Raw genomic sequence first — 17,984 nt, 5'->3', positions numbered from 1 at the left:
GGCAGAGGAGTCAGGTCTTCAGAGTGGGGCCTGCCAGACCCAGGTTCTTGATGTGGAAGCTGTTTGGGTGATTTTGAACCAGTCACAGGCTTACAGCCTAACCTGCCTCATGGGGCTGTGAGAGGAGAATCATGTAAGCTGCCTTGGTCCCCCCCCCCCCCCCACACACACACCACCACCACTGTGGAGAAAGACAGCTTATGTAGAGGCTGCAGGGAGGGGGAAGGTGGTGGAAAGCTGAAGTCAGAGAGTCAGATAAAGGGAAGGAGGAAGGGTTGCCAACTCCTTGAGAAATTCCTGAATATTTAAGGGGTGGGGCCTGGAGAGGGTGGGATTTCAGACAGGTACAATATCATTTCCCCCTGGCCAATCTCCAGGTGATGGCTGGAGATCACTCAGAATTACAACTGCTCTCCAGTTGGCAGAGATCAGCACCCCTCGAGGTGGGGGGAAGTGAATGCCTTCAATTGGGTGGCTGGGAAGATGGCAAGGGTGGGAGGTGAGTGAATACCAAGAGTTGAGGGGGGAGACAGCAAGGGTGTGGGTGAATGAATGTCATGGGGGGGGGGTAGTGGCATGCCAAGGGTGCAGAGTAGTTAAGAGGAAGAAGTGGTTTGGATGGGTGGTATTAGGATGGGGGGTGGGGGTGGGAAGGAACCAAGGATGGAGGGGGGAGTGAATGCCTTCACTTGGGTGGGTGGATGGGAAGACAACAACAATGGGGGCACTCTCCCAGAGCCTCTTTCTAGAGGGGGCCATTTTTACAAACCCAGCAGAACCAGTGCAATTTGCTCAGTAGATCCAGGGCCACTCTAGATGTGCAAGCCCAGCACTTCTGCTACTCCTAGAGGCTATCATTCCACTCCCAGAACATTTCTGCTACTCCAATTGGCTGTTGTTCCACTTGAGAGGGCTGTCATTCCAGTCCCAGAGCACTAATTCTATTTCTGAGGTCATCTTTCTACTCTGGGACCTGTTATTCCAGCCCCAGTCCAGTTTGTCTGGACCCAGAAACATTAATTTACAGTTGACTTTGTATTTTCATTGCAACTATTTTGTGCTGTGATGTATTTAAATTGAGCCCATGCAAGTCAGATGGTACTCCCAGCTCCCGTTATCTCCAATGGGCTTTCAGACCTCTCTATTGTTCCAGTGGGCAATCCTGTCATTCCTTTTAGTACATTCCCACAGCAGAACCCAGTGCCATTTTGGCAATGCCAGCATAACAGGACTGATGTGAAGTACAGAATTACACTCCAAGCGGGAGAGGGAAGGTTGCAAGCCCAGTAGGTCCACCCCACTGTGAAGAAAAAGAATCCTTTGCCTATATAGAGGCCATCAGGAGAGGGGAGGTGATAGAAACCTGAAGTCAGAGGGGTCAATAAAGGGAAGGAGATAGGGTTTCCAACTCCCAGTTAGGAAATTCATGGAGATTTAAGGGGTGGGGCCTGGAGAAGGTGGGGTTTGATGAAGAGTGGGACCTCAGACAGGTACAATACCATTTCCCCCTGGGGAATCACTGTTGCCATTCTCCAGGTGGCAGCTGAAGACCATTCAGAATTACAACTGCTGTCCAGATGGCGGAGATCAGCATCCTTTGAGTGAATGCCTTCAATTGGGTGGGTGGGAAGATGGCAAGGGGGAGCCCAGAGCCTCTTTCTAGAGCCTGTTGTATTTTTCTTCACAATGGGCCTTATTCCTAGTAGATATAATAAAAGCCTAACAGGTGGCTTGATCCTCGATTTTTATTGAAGTTGTGGCTACTGCAGGAGTGGCCTTATACTCTGTCACCAATCACCCCCCCCCCCATCATTGGGTGGCCTCACTGTGACCCACCTACTGTCAGCCCTGTCAGGCCAGAACCCCATCAGAGGGCCACTGACCTTTGAATGAGACAGTTCTCTGCTGACAGGTTCTCCTGGAGCCTTAGTGATTACTACTGTCTCTCCTCAGTCCACCCTCCCCCCCCCCCCCACAAACAATGCTGCCACCGTTTTGCCACCTCCAACTAACACTCCTGCCAAAGTAGCACTTGCCCAGTACACACACTCCGCCTCTACTGTTCAAGAGGTGAGGTATATATAGTCTATTTATAAATATGCCAGAAACTTCTCCTTATGGGGCTATAGTCGTGCTGATGCTCTACCTGGCTGCGTTCACCTTGAAGGAAAGAGTAGCCATTCAGAGTGCTTTCTCCTATGAGTTGGGCCTCCCTTGTGAGGGAAGCCCAGCTTGGAGAAGCTGCACCAATGCCCCATCCAGCTGCCTTTGCCTTGAAGGTGAGAGCAGATGGGTGGGGTGCATTTTCCTCCGAGCTGGACTTTTCTCTGAGCAGCGCACCTGGTGACTTCCTGCATCAGTGCTCTCGTAAGTGAATGATGGACAGGGCTTTGGGAAGGAGTTTTAAAACCTGGAAGCAAAGCAATTACAAACTTAGATCCGCATGTTCAGAAAAACTGTTCAAAAGTATTCTTGAGAACTGCATGACAACTGCAGAATGAAAGGACTTTCATTGCCTATTCAAAAAAATGAATGTAGAAGACTTAAGAAAATGCAAAGCTAGAGAGAAGTGACAGTGATATGCAATGTAGATGATTACTTTTAAATATGCACAAAGACAGGATTTTCTGCCAAGTGTAGAGACAGCCAAAGGTAAGGTAGACAGACAGAGGCTGCAATCACACATGTTAAAGAATGCAGTTTCAAAGCACTATCCATCTGGATTTTGCCAGTTCACACAGTAAAATCCAGTTGGAAAGTGAATTGGAAGTGGACCCCAGGGGGTCCAATCCTATAAGCCCCCAAAGAAGGTGCCCCAATCCACTATTTCCAAGGAAAGAAGGCACTTAAAAGGACTGTGGTCCCTTTAAATGTGATGGGCAGAACTTTTTTCACAATCTTGTTCCTGGCTCCACCCCCAAAGTCCCCAGATATTTCCTGAGTCAGACCTGGAAACCCTAGCTTATTACTTCCATTTCATCAGCCAGTTCTTCCCTAGTGGTGAGAATGAAGTCCAGGATAGTAGATCCCCTTGTATCCTTCTCCACTTTCTGGAAAATGAAGTTGTCAGCAAGACAAGTCAGGAATTGATTTGACCTTTAGTTTTTCACACAGTTGGACTTCCAACAGATATCCAAGTAATTGAAATATCATCCAAGCCTGGCTTGGTGGTCTATAGCAGACCCCCACCATAATATCACTATTATTTCTTACTCCTCTTATTTTTGCCCAGAGAATCTCAGCTGAACTTCTATGCTCAGATTCACATATTTGCTCAAAAGTATATGCCACCTTTATATATAATGCTAAGAGAGTCTAAGAGAGCCAGAAGATGTTTTAAGTGCCTCAGTTTCCTAGGAGTTAGCATTATTGCCTTTAGTCATCTTGATTTCTTCAGAGCAATCCTGTTTTAGTGAGAGTAGTGTAAAGGGGCGTATGGCATTTCCCATTAAACTCTGTCTTGAATGAAGATTTGTAAATAGTCTCTTGTCTGGTCACCTGTGGCAAATAGGAAGAATATCTAGGTGAACAGACAGGGAAAAGACTTGGAGAGGTTTTTTTCTGATTTGCTGTCAACAAGTACATAAGAAGAGCCCTGCTGAATCAGACTAATATTCCATCTAGTCTAGTATTCTGTCTCACACAGTGGCCAACCAGTTCCTCTCAAAGGCCAAAAACAGGGTATAGAGGCTGAGGCCTTCCCTTCACGTTGCCTCCTGGCTCTGGGATTCAGAGGATTAGTGCCTTTGAATACAGAGGCTCCCTTTAGTCACCATGTCTCTGGTTCGGGAGGACTCGTCTCAAAGAGATGAAGGGATGAAGAGATGAAGGGTTGGCTGCTATTTTTCTACCGGGTAACGGATCAGAGTTGTCCACTGTGATGGTGACAAACAGTATGGACTGTCTGCCAGAGTCTCGAGGTGGCAGGAGGAAGGTGGCGGGCCTAGCTTGCCTGGGAAATTATAAATGTTTGTATGCAAATGCTAGAAGTGTTCGAAATAAAATTGGCGAATTGGAACGTTTAGTATTGGGAGAAAACATAGACGTGGGAATTTCAGAAACTTGGTGGAATGAGGAGAATCAGTGGGACACGGTGATTCCTGGATATAAGTTATATCGGAAGGATAGGGAGGGAAGGGTTGGAGGTGGGGTGGCCTGTATGTCAGAGAGGATATACGGTCCAGTAAGACTGAGGTCAGAGAATTAGATTCCCTTTTAGAAATGCTTTGGGTTGAAATAGAGGACCCAAAAGGAAATTTAACTATGGGAGTTTGTTATCACCCACCAAATCAAAAGAGAGAGGACGATTATAATATGATGGAAGGCTTAAAGATAGCAGCTAAATGTAAAAACTGTGTCGTAATAGGTAATTTTAACTACCCGTAGATTGATTGGGTCAATATGTGTTCTGGTCGAGAGAAAGAGATTGAGTTTCTTGATGCTCTCAATGACTGTGCTATGCAACAGATGGTCACAGAACCTACCAGGGGTGGGGTGATCCTGGATTTGGTCCTAAGTAATGCCCAAGACTTGGTGAGAGATGTAAAAGTGATTGCGCCACTTGGGAGCAGTGACCATAATGTTATTGATTTCACTGTTTGTATAAATAGGGAGTTGCCCAAAAAGACCACCACAGCCACGTTTAACTTTAAAAGGGGTAAATTCTCTGAGATGAGGAGGCATGTGAGGAGGAAACTGAAAGGAAAGGTAAATACGGTCAAAACCCTTGGGGAAGCTTGGAGACGATTTAAAACTATAATCCTAGAAGCTCAGATAAAATACATACCACAAGTTCGGAAAGGCACAAACAGGCATAAGAAAAGGCCTGCATGGTTAACAAACAAAGTAATGGAAGCTGTAAAAGGTAAGAAGGACTCCTTTAAGCGGTGGAAAACCAGTCCAAGTGAGATTAGTAAAAGGGAACACAGGCTGTGGCAAATCAAATGCAAGACTGTGATCAGGCAGGCAAAAAGGGACTATGAGGAGCACATTGCAAAAAACATAAAGACCAACAATAAAAATGTCTTCAAATATATTAGAAGTAGGAAACCAGCCAGGGAGGCAGTGGGGCCCTTGGATGACCATGGGGTTAAAGGATTACTGAAGAAGGATAGGGAAATGGCAGAGAAGCTGAATGCATTTTTTGCCTCAGTCTTCACTGTGGAAGATGAGAACTTTTTTCCTGACCCAGAACCACTAATTTTGGAAGGGGTGTTGAAAGACCTGAGTCAGATTGAGGTGACAAATGAGGAGGTCCTACAGTCACCAGGTCCGGATGGCATACATCCGAGAGTTCTGCCAGAACTCAAAGTTGAACTTGTGGATCTTCTGACAAAAATATGTAATCTTTCATTGGAATCTGCCTCCGTTCCTGAGGACTGGAAGGTAGCAAATGTCACCCCCATCTTTAAAAAGGGTTCCAGAGGAGATCCGGGAAATTACAGGCCAGTCAGTCTGACTTCAATACCGGGAAAGTTGGTAGAAAACATTATCAAGGACAGAATGAGTAGGCACATTGATGAACACGAGTTATTGAGGAAGTCTCAGCATGGGTTCTGTAAGGGAAGATCTTGCCTCACTAACCTGTTACATTTCTTTGAGGGGGTGAACAAACATGTGGACAAAGAAGACCCTATAGATGTTGTTTACCTTGACTTCTAGAAAGCTTTTGATAAAGTTCCTCATCAAAGGCTCCTTAGAAAGCTTGAGAGTCATGGAGTAAAAGGACAGGTCCTCTTGTGGTTCAAAAACTGGCTGAGTAATAGGAAGCAGAGAGTGAGTATAAATGGGCAGTCTTCGTAGTGGAGGATGGTAAACAGTGGGGTGCCGCAGGGCTCGGTACTGGGTCCCATGCTCTTTAACTTGTTCATAAATGATTTAGAGTTGGGAGTGAGCAGTGAAGTGGCCAAGTTTGCGGATGACACTAAATTGTTCAGGGTGGTGAGAACCAGAGAGGATTGTGAGGAACTCCAAAGGGATCTATTGAGGCTGGGTGAGTGGCCGTCAACGTGGCAGATGCGGTTCAATGTGGCCAAATGCAAAGTAATGCACATTGGAGCCAAGAATCCCAGCTACAAATACAAGTTGATGGGGTGTGAACTGGCAGAGACTGACCAAGAGAGAGATCTTGGGGTCATGGTAGATAACTCACTGAAAATGTCAAGACAGTGTGCGTTTGCAATAAAAAAGGCCAACGCCATGCTGGGAATTATTAGGAAGGGAATTGAAAACAAATCAGCCAGTATCATAATGCCCCTGTATAAATCGATGGTGCAGTCTCATTTGGAGTACTGTGTGCAGTTCTGGTCGCCGCACCTCAAAAAGGATATTATAGCATTGGAGAAAGTCCAGAGAAGGGCAACTAGAATGATTAAAGGGCTGGAACACTTTCCCTATGAAGAAAGGTTGAAACACTTGGGGCTCTATAGCTTGGAGAAACGTCGACTGCGGGGTGACATGATAGAGGTTTACAAGATAATGCATGGGATGTAGAAAGTAGAGAAAGAAGTAGTTTTCTCCCTTTCTCACAATACAAGAACTCGTGGGCATTCGATGAAATTGCTGAGCAGACAGGTTAAAAAGGATAAAAGGAAGTACTTCTTCACCCAAAGGGTGATTAGCATGTGGAATTCACTGCCACAGGAGATGGTGGCGGCCACAAGCATAGCCACCTTCAAGAGGGGGTTAGATAAAAATATGGAGCAGAGGTCCATCAGTGGCTATTAGCCACAGTGTGTGTGTGTATATATATAATTTTTTTTGGCCACTGTGTGACCCAGAGTATTGGCCTGGATGGGCCATTGGCCTGATCTAACATGGCTTCTCTTATGTTCTTAAGACTTGTTTGCATAGTAGTGTATTCTAAGCCCAACTGGACAGATCGATATCTAATGCCATATTTCCAGAGCCTGATTTCCATGCTAAGCTACACTTAGGAGTCACATAAGTATTAAACTTGTATATTATTTTTGCAATGAATTGGTGTTTGCAGGAAAAGATAGTTCTGCAGAATGTCAAAGCAAAGATACAAAGCAAGACTATATTATGACATCCCTTTTTTCTTACATTAACAGCTTTGAGACCTTTGAGAGTTGTGCATCGTGCTTCGTTAAATTAAGCATTTCAGTTTCACATGCACTGGGTCTGGTGGGCAGAATGGGTTTGAAACACCATGATAATGTTTTGTCTTTGTATGTGCCTGTGCCTGATTTCAGATCTTGCCCACCTTGATATCCCATCCATCCATGTAGAGGTTGATGCCACGCTGCACCTGGACCCCCTGGGACAAGTCCAGAGACGCCCTGTACCAGGAAAAACCAGTTCAGAGGAGGATTCAGAAAGCACTGCTCTATGACACATAGTCCCTGTCCTGTAACTTGTCCTTTTGTACATATCGCTTCCCTGTGAACACTGCTGAAGGAGATGTTTCAGAAACTTTGTTGAGGGGTGTCTGCGGAGTTCTGCTTGTCAGCCACTTGTGCAAGACTGACAGCCTTGGAAGCCTGGTGCTAAGTCTGTCTCTGAAGCAAATTGCTAGTGCAATTTCCATTTAATTTATTTTTCTCCTCTTTGTTTAGCCTTATCCAAATTTTGCCTTTTTGACATGGTGCCTATTTATCTCCCTTAAAAGCTTGCGAACCCTTTACAAAAAAAATAGAATAAAAATAAATTGCAATTGACCTACTTAGGCATTTCATGCCAGTATTGTATAAAGGACAGGGATAGGAGGCTGGAAATTTTTCTCACTGGGTACAGTTCACTGAACGCACCCACTGGGTTTGACTGGTTGGCCTTGTTTGTTCCTTCCCTTCTCATTCTGTTTCTTCAACTGACTTGAGCTCTTTCCACTAACAAGGTTTCCATCTGTGTTGATTCATAGCCTAGTCCCCTGTAGATTGGCCAAGGAATGGAACTCAGTTCGGGGGGGGGGGGCGGGGGTGCAGTGTACACCTGCATAATTCCCCATTCATCTCTGAACATTTGTGTTATGAAAGACGAGGAAAATATGTTAAGGTAAAATGGGTTCTGTACACCTAAAAGCCTCCAAATGGAAGAGAAGTTTGGCCCTCCAGAATCTTGTGCATTCCCTTTTTGTTACCAGTTGCCGGCGTTTACCCTACTTCTTGTTTTTTTACCTTTGACTCCCTCTGGTTGGCAGAGGAAGCATTGTGGAATGGGAGGAAAAGGGACCACTACTGAGAGAAGCATATTATTGCTTCAGTTGCCTGTAGAGAGATGTAGGAGGGAGCAGTGATGCTTCTTGTATGCAGAGAATCAGTTACTTGATTAGCAATAAAAGTGCTCCTAACCCTATCCCCTACAGTGTGAGGTTGAAATTGGAATCTGGTCAGGTGGAGGCCTTGTTCCTCTCTCTCTCTGTTTTATATGACAAGGAAGAGGGAGGCAGATGCCACTAGAAGGATACATATTAGCAGTGACTATTGCAGCTCCCCTGAGTTTTCAGCGCAGGGTTTGACTGAGCGGAGATGGGCTTTCAACTGTGCATGCATAGATAGGTTTAACCTTTTATCCATATATATATATGGGGGTTTTGGCACAAAAAGCCCAGCAGGAATTCATTTGCATATTAGGCCACACCCCTTGATGTCACCATTGTTTCACATAGAGCTTTTTTATAGAAAAAGCCCAGCAGGAATTCATTTGTATATTAGGCCACACCCCCTGACACCAAGCCAGCCAGAACTGTGTTCCTGTGCGTTCCTGCTCAAAAAAAAAGCCCTCTGTGTGTGTGTACACACAACAGTCTTAAACTACTGGCAAAATTGCACTGAGCAGTTCCTTTCCTAGGGCAGCCTCCTGCTTTCTCCATTAATATATATATATATAAACCAAATCTATATATTTTGAGACTTTGTAAATACAAATATATATCTATGGTTATATCTATCTATGCTTATATATATATATTTGTATTTACAAAGTCTCGAAATATATAGATTTGATTTATTTGGAGCCATTCCATCTGAATTGGTATACAAATGTACAGTGTGAATTAAATGCTTATTACTGTTCTTCTTTGACCAACACATACAATACCCTCCCTCAAATTTATGGTAATCCTCTACAAACGCATATTTTCCAGCAGCATTTCTGCAAGTCTGGATGTTCTTGCTTTGCCACAGGCTGTGATAATGTACAGTTCATCACCCAACATGGAAGGACAAGAAAACAATATAAATGTTTACAAAATGAAATAAAAATGGTATTACAGCTGCTCTTCCCCCTTTCCTCAACTTCAGTCTCTTCATGTATTTGCTGCTCAAGCAAGGACATTGCCCACTGGTGTCTTGTATTACAGTCTTAAACTACTGGCAAAATGGCACTGAGCAGTTCCTTTCTTAGGGCAGCCTCCTGCTTTCTCCATTACTATTCTTTCCCTTTCCCCCCAATTCATGGTCTCATTAAAATACAATGAATTACTTTTGTAGTATCTCTGTTTCTCTTGTGTCTGTTTAATGGGCTAGGCTGCCTGTTGAGGAATGATTAACCAGGAGGAAAGGTGCCTCCATGCCTGAACAAAAATTTCTTGAGGTAAGCTCAGCTGGGCTGAAGCATAAGCCACACTGTTCACGAAGGGGCATCTTCAAGACTTAGACTAAAAACTTCAGGTGAATGTTAAACAATGTTTAATAAATTATGCTTTTTTTGCTTTGTGCATACACCCACTGTCTTTCTGCTGGCCCATACTGCCCTGCCGTGTGATGTGCCTACGTCTTGATAAAATACCACCATGACATGGTTTCTTATACCTTTAAGACCAACAAGTTTTATTCATAGTATAAGCTTTTGTGTGCAGGCACACTTTGTCATACCATAAATAAAACTTTGTTGGTCTTAAGGTGCCACTGGGCTCAAACTTCGTTCAGCTGCTTCAGAACAACAAAACTGCCACACCTGATTCCTTATAATGGTTCCTTATAATTTGACTGATCTGAATTGTATATCGCGGGAAAGGGCGGAATATAAGCATACTAAAATAAAATAATAAATACTTTCCTGCCTGCCCAACTCTAGCTTCCTCCAGTGTCCTTTCTTCAGTGAAATTGACAAGGGTAGAGGAAAATCTCACCTTGTTAGTTTTACCAATACAGATTTACTTCACCCTCTGGTGAAAGGTGTAGAGGAAAGACTTGTCAGCTTCACAGAGGGCATCATTTTACAAAATAAGTGTATTGCTATAAACATTAGCAAAAAGGAATGTGATGGTGAAATTGATGGGGCTTCCCCTCCCATATCTTGTCACTTTCACCAGCAATGAGAGAAGACAGTGAAGGAAAGGGCTCTAGTTACAGATGCTCATGAAAGAGAATGAGGAATTGGTTTAGGGACTTGTGTTTTAATAGTGAAAAAGAAATTAAATCATGAGTGGAAGAGAAGAGCCATTCTCAAATGTGTACCACTCTGGGGATTCTGCGGTGCTGGACGTGAAACAGTACATCTGTTCTTTAATGCATGCAGAGGCCTTACACCATTGGTCCATCAAGATCAGTGTAGTCTACTCAGACTGGCAGCAGCTCCTCTGGGTCTCATGTACAGGTCTTTCACATCACCTACTACCTGTTTTTTTTTAAATTTGAGGTGTTGGGACCTTCTGCATGGCAAGCAGATGTTCTGCAGCTGAGCCAGAGCTCCCCCTTGAAGGGAGGATTCTTAAGTGAACCAAAATTTTAGAAAAAAATCTGCTTTCCTGCATGACAACCAATTGACTTAAAAAGTCTGACAATTGCATTTAAAGCTATATTTCTGTCTTTTGTACAAGCAGTTCACACAGCACAAGACAAGTTCTATAAGTGAAATCAGTCTTATTAAAAATTTTCTATTCTACCTGTTTCAGATAGCCATTTGCAACCTTTCATCCCTTGATCAGACTCTCAGTGGACTGGCTGCAGCCATGTGGAGAGCTTAAGGAACAGTGTCCACCAAAAGGATACAAAATTTATAAATTGTTCACTCTCTTAATTTTTATTTATTTAATAGGCTTATATTCCGCCTTTTCCCGTAAATGGGAAATAATAAAGCAATATAGGTACTTAGGAACTTAGTACCTATTAGAAATGCTGTTAAATATATTTATTGTACAAAGAATTGAGAAATAGACATTACATATATGCTATATTGCTTTATTAAGAAAGTGAACAATTTATAAATTTTGTATCCTTTCAGTAGACCGTCTGTTCCTGTATTACTCACATCAAAGCCTGGTTGTATTTGGTATTTATATGTGGAGAGCTACTACTGCTATGTGAATTTAAGTGCTCATTACATTGTAACTAATCCACCAACCCACTTTTACTTATACTTCAACTTTTATCTTTTGCCCAAATTCTCTATTGCCCTACTGCATGCATACACAAAAGCACACAGAAAAAAAAAGGGGGGGGGAGAAATCAGTTATGCGGCAAAGCCAATTTCTGCTAAGATGTAATTTATTCAATCCATGTGCAATATTTTTTCCTATCTCCTATGTCTGACTAGTTGTCAGGAATTATTGGAACTGGATCATTTCACAACCATCACAGGTGAGCTTTAGAGATCTAAGCAGCCTTTTTGCACATGGACAAAGCTTAATATCTTTCTGTCTTTGAATATAGCAACAGCCCAAAGCTCAGGTACTTGGTAGCAAGCACCATCCTGACAGATGCTGCAACTACATATGAATTTCTTTGTTCATTTCTGTGAAGGGCAGGATATAATCCAATCTCCTCCTCCTCAATGTCAAGCACAGGTAGTTGCAATAATAGAGTGCTTTGTTAGGTTTCAAATGGACTTCTTTATTTAACTCCAAGTTGCATACAGAACATTGTCTTTGAGAAGACTGAGATATCAGAGGCTACAAGATGCTATATAGGGTATCATAAAACGTTACAAAAAACACACCATTCGAATCTGGGGTTCAAAGGGCAAAGCAATAAACTTCCTCTACCTAGCAATAGCATTCTATCGCCAGCCCATGAACTGATAAGGCTTGTGAAGTGCCGGGAATTGCAGGGAAGTTTGGGCATTTAGACATAGCAAGACAATTTCCATTAGGTAAACATCCTTGGTCAGATGACAGCAGGGACGTGGGAAAGGGAGGCGTAGGGAATGGAGGATAACCAGGACTCTATCTTGACATTACTTCAGCCATCTTATATAGAAAATAGCCGGGCTTGGCATACTGCCCCCCCTTAGGCCCTCCCTCGGGGTTTCTAAGGATATTTGGCATAGAACTGTTTGATCAGGGTTGGGGCTTCTACATCAGTTTGGGCAACCCACTTGTCATGTGATTGTGGGAAGTGTTTCCATAGGATAAGAAAATACAACACCCCCTTTTATTTTGGCATCTAAGATTTCTTCTACTTCATGGTGGTTCTGATTCCCCACTGGGATCGGGTCCGGGGCTGGCGGTCTAGGGTGCCAACGCGTTGCACCAGGGTCTTTCCGGAGTAAACTGGAATGGAAAATGGTGAACTTTACTAAACATTTTAGGCAAATCCAATTCTACAGTCATTTATAATCCTTTTGATTCAGAATGGACCCACAAATTTGTACGCCAGTTTCTTTGAGGGCTGGGCAATTGGCAAGTTCTTAGTTGACAGGAACACAGTATCTCCTACTTTAAAATCCCATGTGGGGGAATGAGATTTGTAATAATGTTTTTATACACCTCTTTGGCTATTTCCAGATTTTCCTGAATGCTCCCCCACACTTTTCCCAACTCTGTCCACCACTGTTCAAACAAAAAGAGAGTTTCCAGCACCTTTCTCCCCAGTAATGATGGAAAAGGTTTTCCTTCATATCCATTCACTACCAGGAAGGGTAGTGGTGGAACTGTGCACATTATTATTGTATCCATATTCTGCAAAGGGAAGCAGCTCGACCCAGTTTGACTGTTGGTGGTTTATAAAGCACTGTAAATATTGTTCTAGCACCGCATTGGTCCATTCCATCTGTCCGTCCGTCTGGGGGTGGTAGGCAAAACTGAGCCCTTGTTCAATGTGGGCTAATTTGCAAAACTTCTGCCAGAAGTTGGCAACAAACTGAGCCCCTCTATCGCTAATCACTTTATCAGGGAAGGAATGTAATCATACCACGTGTTGGAAAAACAAGTGTGCCAGCTTTTTGGCCGTGGGAAGTTTTGAAAAAGGGATAAAATGTGCTTGCTTAGAGAAGGTGTCCACTACTACGAGAATTACGGTTTTCCCTTGGGAAGGTGGCAGTTCCACAATGAAGTGTAAAGATACCATCGACCAAGTTCTGGTGGTTGATTCTAAGGGCTGAAGGAGGCCAGGAGGCTCCCCCCGTTCGTTTTGCCATCAAACAGATCGGACATGAAGCTACATATTCAGAAATGTCTCTTTTCATAAAAGGCTACCAGAATTGTCTATTTACCAAATGCAACGTTTTAACGTAGCTGAAGTGCCTGGTCGTCTTATTATCATGACACTTCTGTAACACCTCCTTGCGCATATTCTCTGGCACATACAGTTTGTCCTCTTTGTACCAGAACCCGCCTCCCTGCTCAACCCCCTCGAGCTTGGCATCTCCTTCCTTCTCCACCTCTGCTTTGAGTTTGATCTCCCATTGATTCTCCGTGTCTTGCCGGAGCTTTTGAGACCAGGTGGTAACTGTCCCCCCCACCCCTGGTGAGATGGGAAGATCAAAGAGTTAATCACTTCTTCCTTTTGACTGTTATGTTGAGGTAGGCGGGACAGTGTGCCCGCTAAGAAGTTTTTTGTTCCTGGGACGTGCTTGAGTTTGAAATCAAATTTTGCGAAAAACTCCACCCTCCATATTTGTTTCTCCGCCAGTTTTCTACGGCCTGTGAGGGCTTCCAGATTTTTGTGATCAGTCCAAATTTCAAATGGGACCCGGGCACCCTCTAATGAAGATCTCCAAATGCCTAATTCAAATTTCACAGCAAAGGCTTCCTTGTCCCACACTGACCAATTTCTTTGTTCAGGGGAAAATTTCTTGGAGATGTACGCGCATGGTCGGAGGGCCCCCTCCTCATCTAGTTGCATCAAAATTTCTCCCACAGCAGCATCACTGGCATCACATTGAACCACAAAGCCTTTTAACTCATTAAGGTGAATTAATATCGGCTCGCTAGTGAACAGTCTCTTTAAGTGATTGAAGGCTTCTTGGCATCTGCTTGTGCATAATAGCTTTGCACCTGGACACTTTGCCTCTGGCCCCTTCCCTTTAATCTTTAGGAAACCAGTGAGGGGTAGCATGATGTGTGCGAACCCCTGAATAAAATTTCTGTAGAAATTTGCAAATCCGATGAGGGATTGTAGCTGTTTGTGGGTTTTGGGGAGCTCCCAGTCTAGCACTGCCTGCATTTTTGCTAGGTCCATCGTTATACCCTTCCCTTGTACTTGGTATCCCAGGTGATTGAGTTTCATCTTGTGGAACTCTCGTTTTGATAGTTTAGCAAACAGTTTGTGTTCTTACAAGGTTTCCAGGACTTCCCGTACTAACTTGATATGGGAGGGGAGATCTTCTGAATAGATTATGTGTTATCCAGGTACACCACCACCCCTTGGTACAAGAACTTTCTTAGCACCTCGTTGATAAAGTTCATAAATACCCCCAGGGCCCCTTGTAATCCAAACGGCATCACCAGGTATTCGAATTGGCCCATGGGAGTGTTGAATGCAGTCTTCCACTCATCCCCTCTTTAATATGGACTCTAAAGTAGGCATCTCTTAAGTCCAATTTAGTAAATATCTTTCCCCTTGAGACTGTACTCAGGAGGTCTTTGAAGAGGGGAATGGGGTACATGTTTGAGGTGGAAATGGCATGAATTCCGTGAAAATCTGTACAAAGCCGGAGCCCCCTGTCCTTTTTCTTGCGGAAAGGCACTGGAGCCGCATGCGGTGCCGTGGCTAGGCGAATGAACCCCCATTCTAGATTCTTATCTAGGAATTTTCTGAGTTCGGCTTTCTCTGTCCATCCCATGGAGTAAATCTTTGCCTTGGGCAGGTTCTGGCCTGGGATCAGTTCTATGATGCAGTTAGTGTCCCTGTGCGAGGGGAGTTCGTTGGCTTCCTCCTCGCTGAACATTGCCTTTAGAATTCTGTACTCCCCGGGGGATTAATCTCACTTCCTTGATCGCAAGGCATAGCCTTTCATTGAGAGGCAGAGGTTCAGGTCCCCACGTCTCTCACAACATGTGGTTTTTACACACAGGGTCCCTAAAGTCAATGATTTGGTCACCCCATTTAATGTTCGGTCTGTGCTTAGCCAGCCATCCCATCCCTAGTATTATGTCTAAGGAGGATGAGGGGGCAATTACAAAAATTTCAGTGTCCCAATGATCTACTATTCCCACGGGGACTCCTTGCATTTGCTGAGTGCATGGCTCCCCTTTCATTATGGTCCCATCCATTTGCTCGAATTGGATGGGGTGATGCAGAGGGCTAGTCTGGAGACCTAATGCCTCTACCAGTTTCCAGGTAATGATGTCTCTAGTGCACCCGGAATCTAGTAAAGCTCTGGCATGTATGAACTTTTTGAGCCTTGGGTTCATTAAAGTCAGTGGTATGAAAAATAAAGTCCCCGTTATTCTCACTTGTAGTGGCGCCGTTAGCTCCACTAACCTGCGGCTCAGCGCTGTCAGTGCAGGTCGCTCCCGTTTCCCGCTGGCTCCTCTCCCCAGGATTCCTCTCCCGACTTGGTGATGAGTATGATCTCCTCTTCCCTGGGGCTTTGGGTTACAACGTTCCCTTTCGCTGGTTCCCGGGGGCGCCCGTCTGGTTTCTTCACCTTGGGAGCGCTGGGCTTTGGAGTTAGGGGGGCCTCGAGGTCTCTCCGGGCAAGTCACCACCAGGTGATTTGGATCCCCACACTAAAAGCACTTCCTGGGGCTGGGGTTTTGGGATCCCCCTGTGCCTATGGCTGGCTTTTTCCCTTCGGGTTTTGCCCCAGACTGAGACTCACATACCCCCTTTCCCCGTTTCTGCTGTTGCCTCTGGAGAGCCACTCTCTTCATGTTGGTTTCCACACCACCCTTTCTCCACTGTTGATGTGATTTTGGGCAATGGGTGGCTTGCTGGCCTTTTGACGGGGGGGGGGGGTGGCCCAGGAGAGACCCAGGTGGGTGAGACTTGCTTAGGCTGGCTGGATGTCTAGCCAGCCCAAGCAGGCCTCGCTCGCTCAGGGCTCTCCTTTCTTGCATCGGGTAGCTTTTGGCTAGGGGGGCCCCCAACATATGCCAATGAGTTATGCTAATGAGCTCTGCCATCTATTTTTCTACAAAACGACCCCTGCTCTTGTGTTTTCAGTGCTGCCTGAAATAGAGGAGGAATTGCCAATTGAGTGTCAAGCCCGGCTATTTTCTATATAAGATGGCTGAAGTAATGTCAAGATAGAGTCCTGGTTATCCTCCATTCCCTACGCCTCCCTTTCCCACGACCCTGCTGCCATCTGACCAAGGATATTTGCTGTAGAAATTTGCGAACCCGAGGAATGATTGGAGCTGTCTACGTGTCCTCGGGGGAGCCCATTCCAGCACTGCCTGGATTTTTGCCGGGTCCATAGCTAATCCCTGCCCGGACACTCAGAAGCTCAAGTAGTCGAGCTCCGTTCGGTGGAACTCGCACTTGGACAGTTTGGAGTACAACTGGTGCTTCAGTAGAGTGCTGAGCACCTCCCTCACCAGCTTTACATGCGACTGCACGTCTTGTGAGTAAATAATGATGTCATCCAGGTACACCACCACCCCCTTGTACAAATATTTCCTCAGTACATCATTGATAAAGTTCATGAATACCCCAGGTGCCCCCTGCAGCCCAAAAGGCATCACCAAGTACTCGAACTGCCCCATTGGGGTGTTGAACGCGGTCTTCCACTCATCCCCCTCCTTAATGCGTACTTGGAAGTAAACATCTTGTAGGTCTAGCTTAGTGAAAATTCCCCCCCCCCCCCGGCCACTGTGCTCAACAAGTCTCGGATGAGGGGGATGGGGTAAGCATTTGACGTGGAAATCACGTTAATCCCACGATAATCTGTGCAAAGTCTAAGTGATCAGTCCTTCTTCTTCCTGAAGAGTACAGGGGCGGCGTGGGGAGCTGTGGCGGGTCGGATGAACCCCCTCGCCAAGTTCTGGTCTAGGAACTTGCGGAGTTCCTTCTTTTCGGCCCACCCCATCTGGTACAATTTAGCTCGGGGTAGGGTTTCCCCGGGAATCAACTCTATGGCACAGTCCGTGTTCCGGTGGGGGGGTAACTGATCAGCTTCCTTCTCGCTAAACACCTCCATCAGGTTGCGGTAAGTGCTGGGGATTGGGTGCACTTCTTCCACGGACACACACGCCCTTTCCTTGGCGACGGGAGCCCGTGGCCCCCACTCCTCACGCCACAAATGTCCCTTGCAACCTGGGTCTAGGAACCGGATGGTTTGCGCCGTCCAACGGATTAAGGGCTCGTGTTTCTCTAGCCGCCCCACCCCCAACACCACCGGGTAGGAGCACGAAGGGGCGATCACGAAAAATTCCTGATCCCAGTGCTCCTTAATCCCCATGGGGCAAGGCTGTGTCTCTCGCGTACAGGGCTCTCCGCTCATCACCGACCCATCCATTTGCTCAAACAGCATAGGGTGGGGAAGCTGTGAGCTCTCCAGTCCCAGGGCCTCCACCACTTTGGGGAGATCAGTTCCCTGTTACACCCTGAGTCTATAAGGGCCCATATCTGCAGAAACCTCCGTAATTTGGGGTTTAGCAGCTTCACAGTCACAAAGTACAGTCTCCCCGTCACTCTCACCGTCAGCGGCGCCTCGTCTCGATTGACCTGCTGGTGGGCACCCTTCAGAGCAGGTCGGACTCGTTTCCTGCCAGCTCCTCCACCCAGGTGAGGTCAGCCAGCTCCGCGGACAGGAGCACCTCTTCCTCCAGCAGCTCTTCCTACACTGCCACTGTGCTGCTCTTCGCCGCATCCTTAGGGCGGCTGGGTGTTTTCTTGGGACCGGGGGTGGCCGGCTTG

The 17,984-nt window shown here is 45.5% G+C and overlaps 1 protein-coding gene across 8 annotated transcripts in view; it reads left to right on the top strand.

The window, feature by feature from the left end:
- Nucleotides 1–7,705, top strand: part of ARHGAP44 (Rho GTPase activating protein 44) — a 385,723-nt gene extending 378,018 nt beyond the window's left edge. For 7 of the 8 annotated variants that reach the window (XM_060252571.1, XM_060252572.1, XM_060252570.1 and 4 more), the window contains one exon: nucleotides 7,215–7,705. In XM_060252571.1, the coding sequence (XP_060108554.1) occupies nucleotides 7,215–7,354 (140 nt within the window). In that variant the 3' untranslated portion in view covers nucleotides 7,355–7,705. The remainder of the gene's footprint in view (nucleotides 1–7,214) is intronic. The other variant, XM_060252574.1, reaches the window with a different exon arrangement.
- The last annotated feature ends 10,279 nt before the right edge of the window (nucleotides 7,706–17,984 follow it).

Source organism: Heteronotia binoei, chromosome 13 (genome assembly GCF_032191835.1).
Source record: "Heteronotia binoei isolate CCM8104 ecotype False Entrance Well chromosome 13, APGP_CSIRO_Hbin_v1, whole genome shotgun sequence".
Classification (NCBI taxonomy): domain Eukaryota; kingdom Metazoa; phylum Chordata; class Lepidosauria; order Squamata; family Gekkonidae; genus Heteronotia; species Heteronotia binoei.
This window is presented reverse-complemented; position numbering and strand designations above follow the sequence as displayed.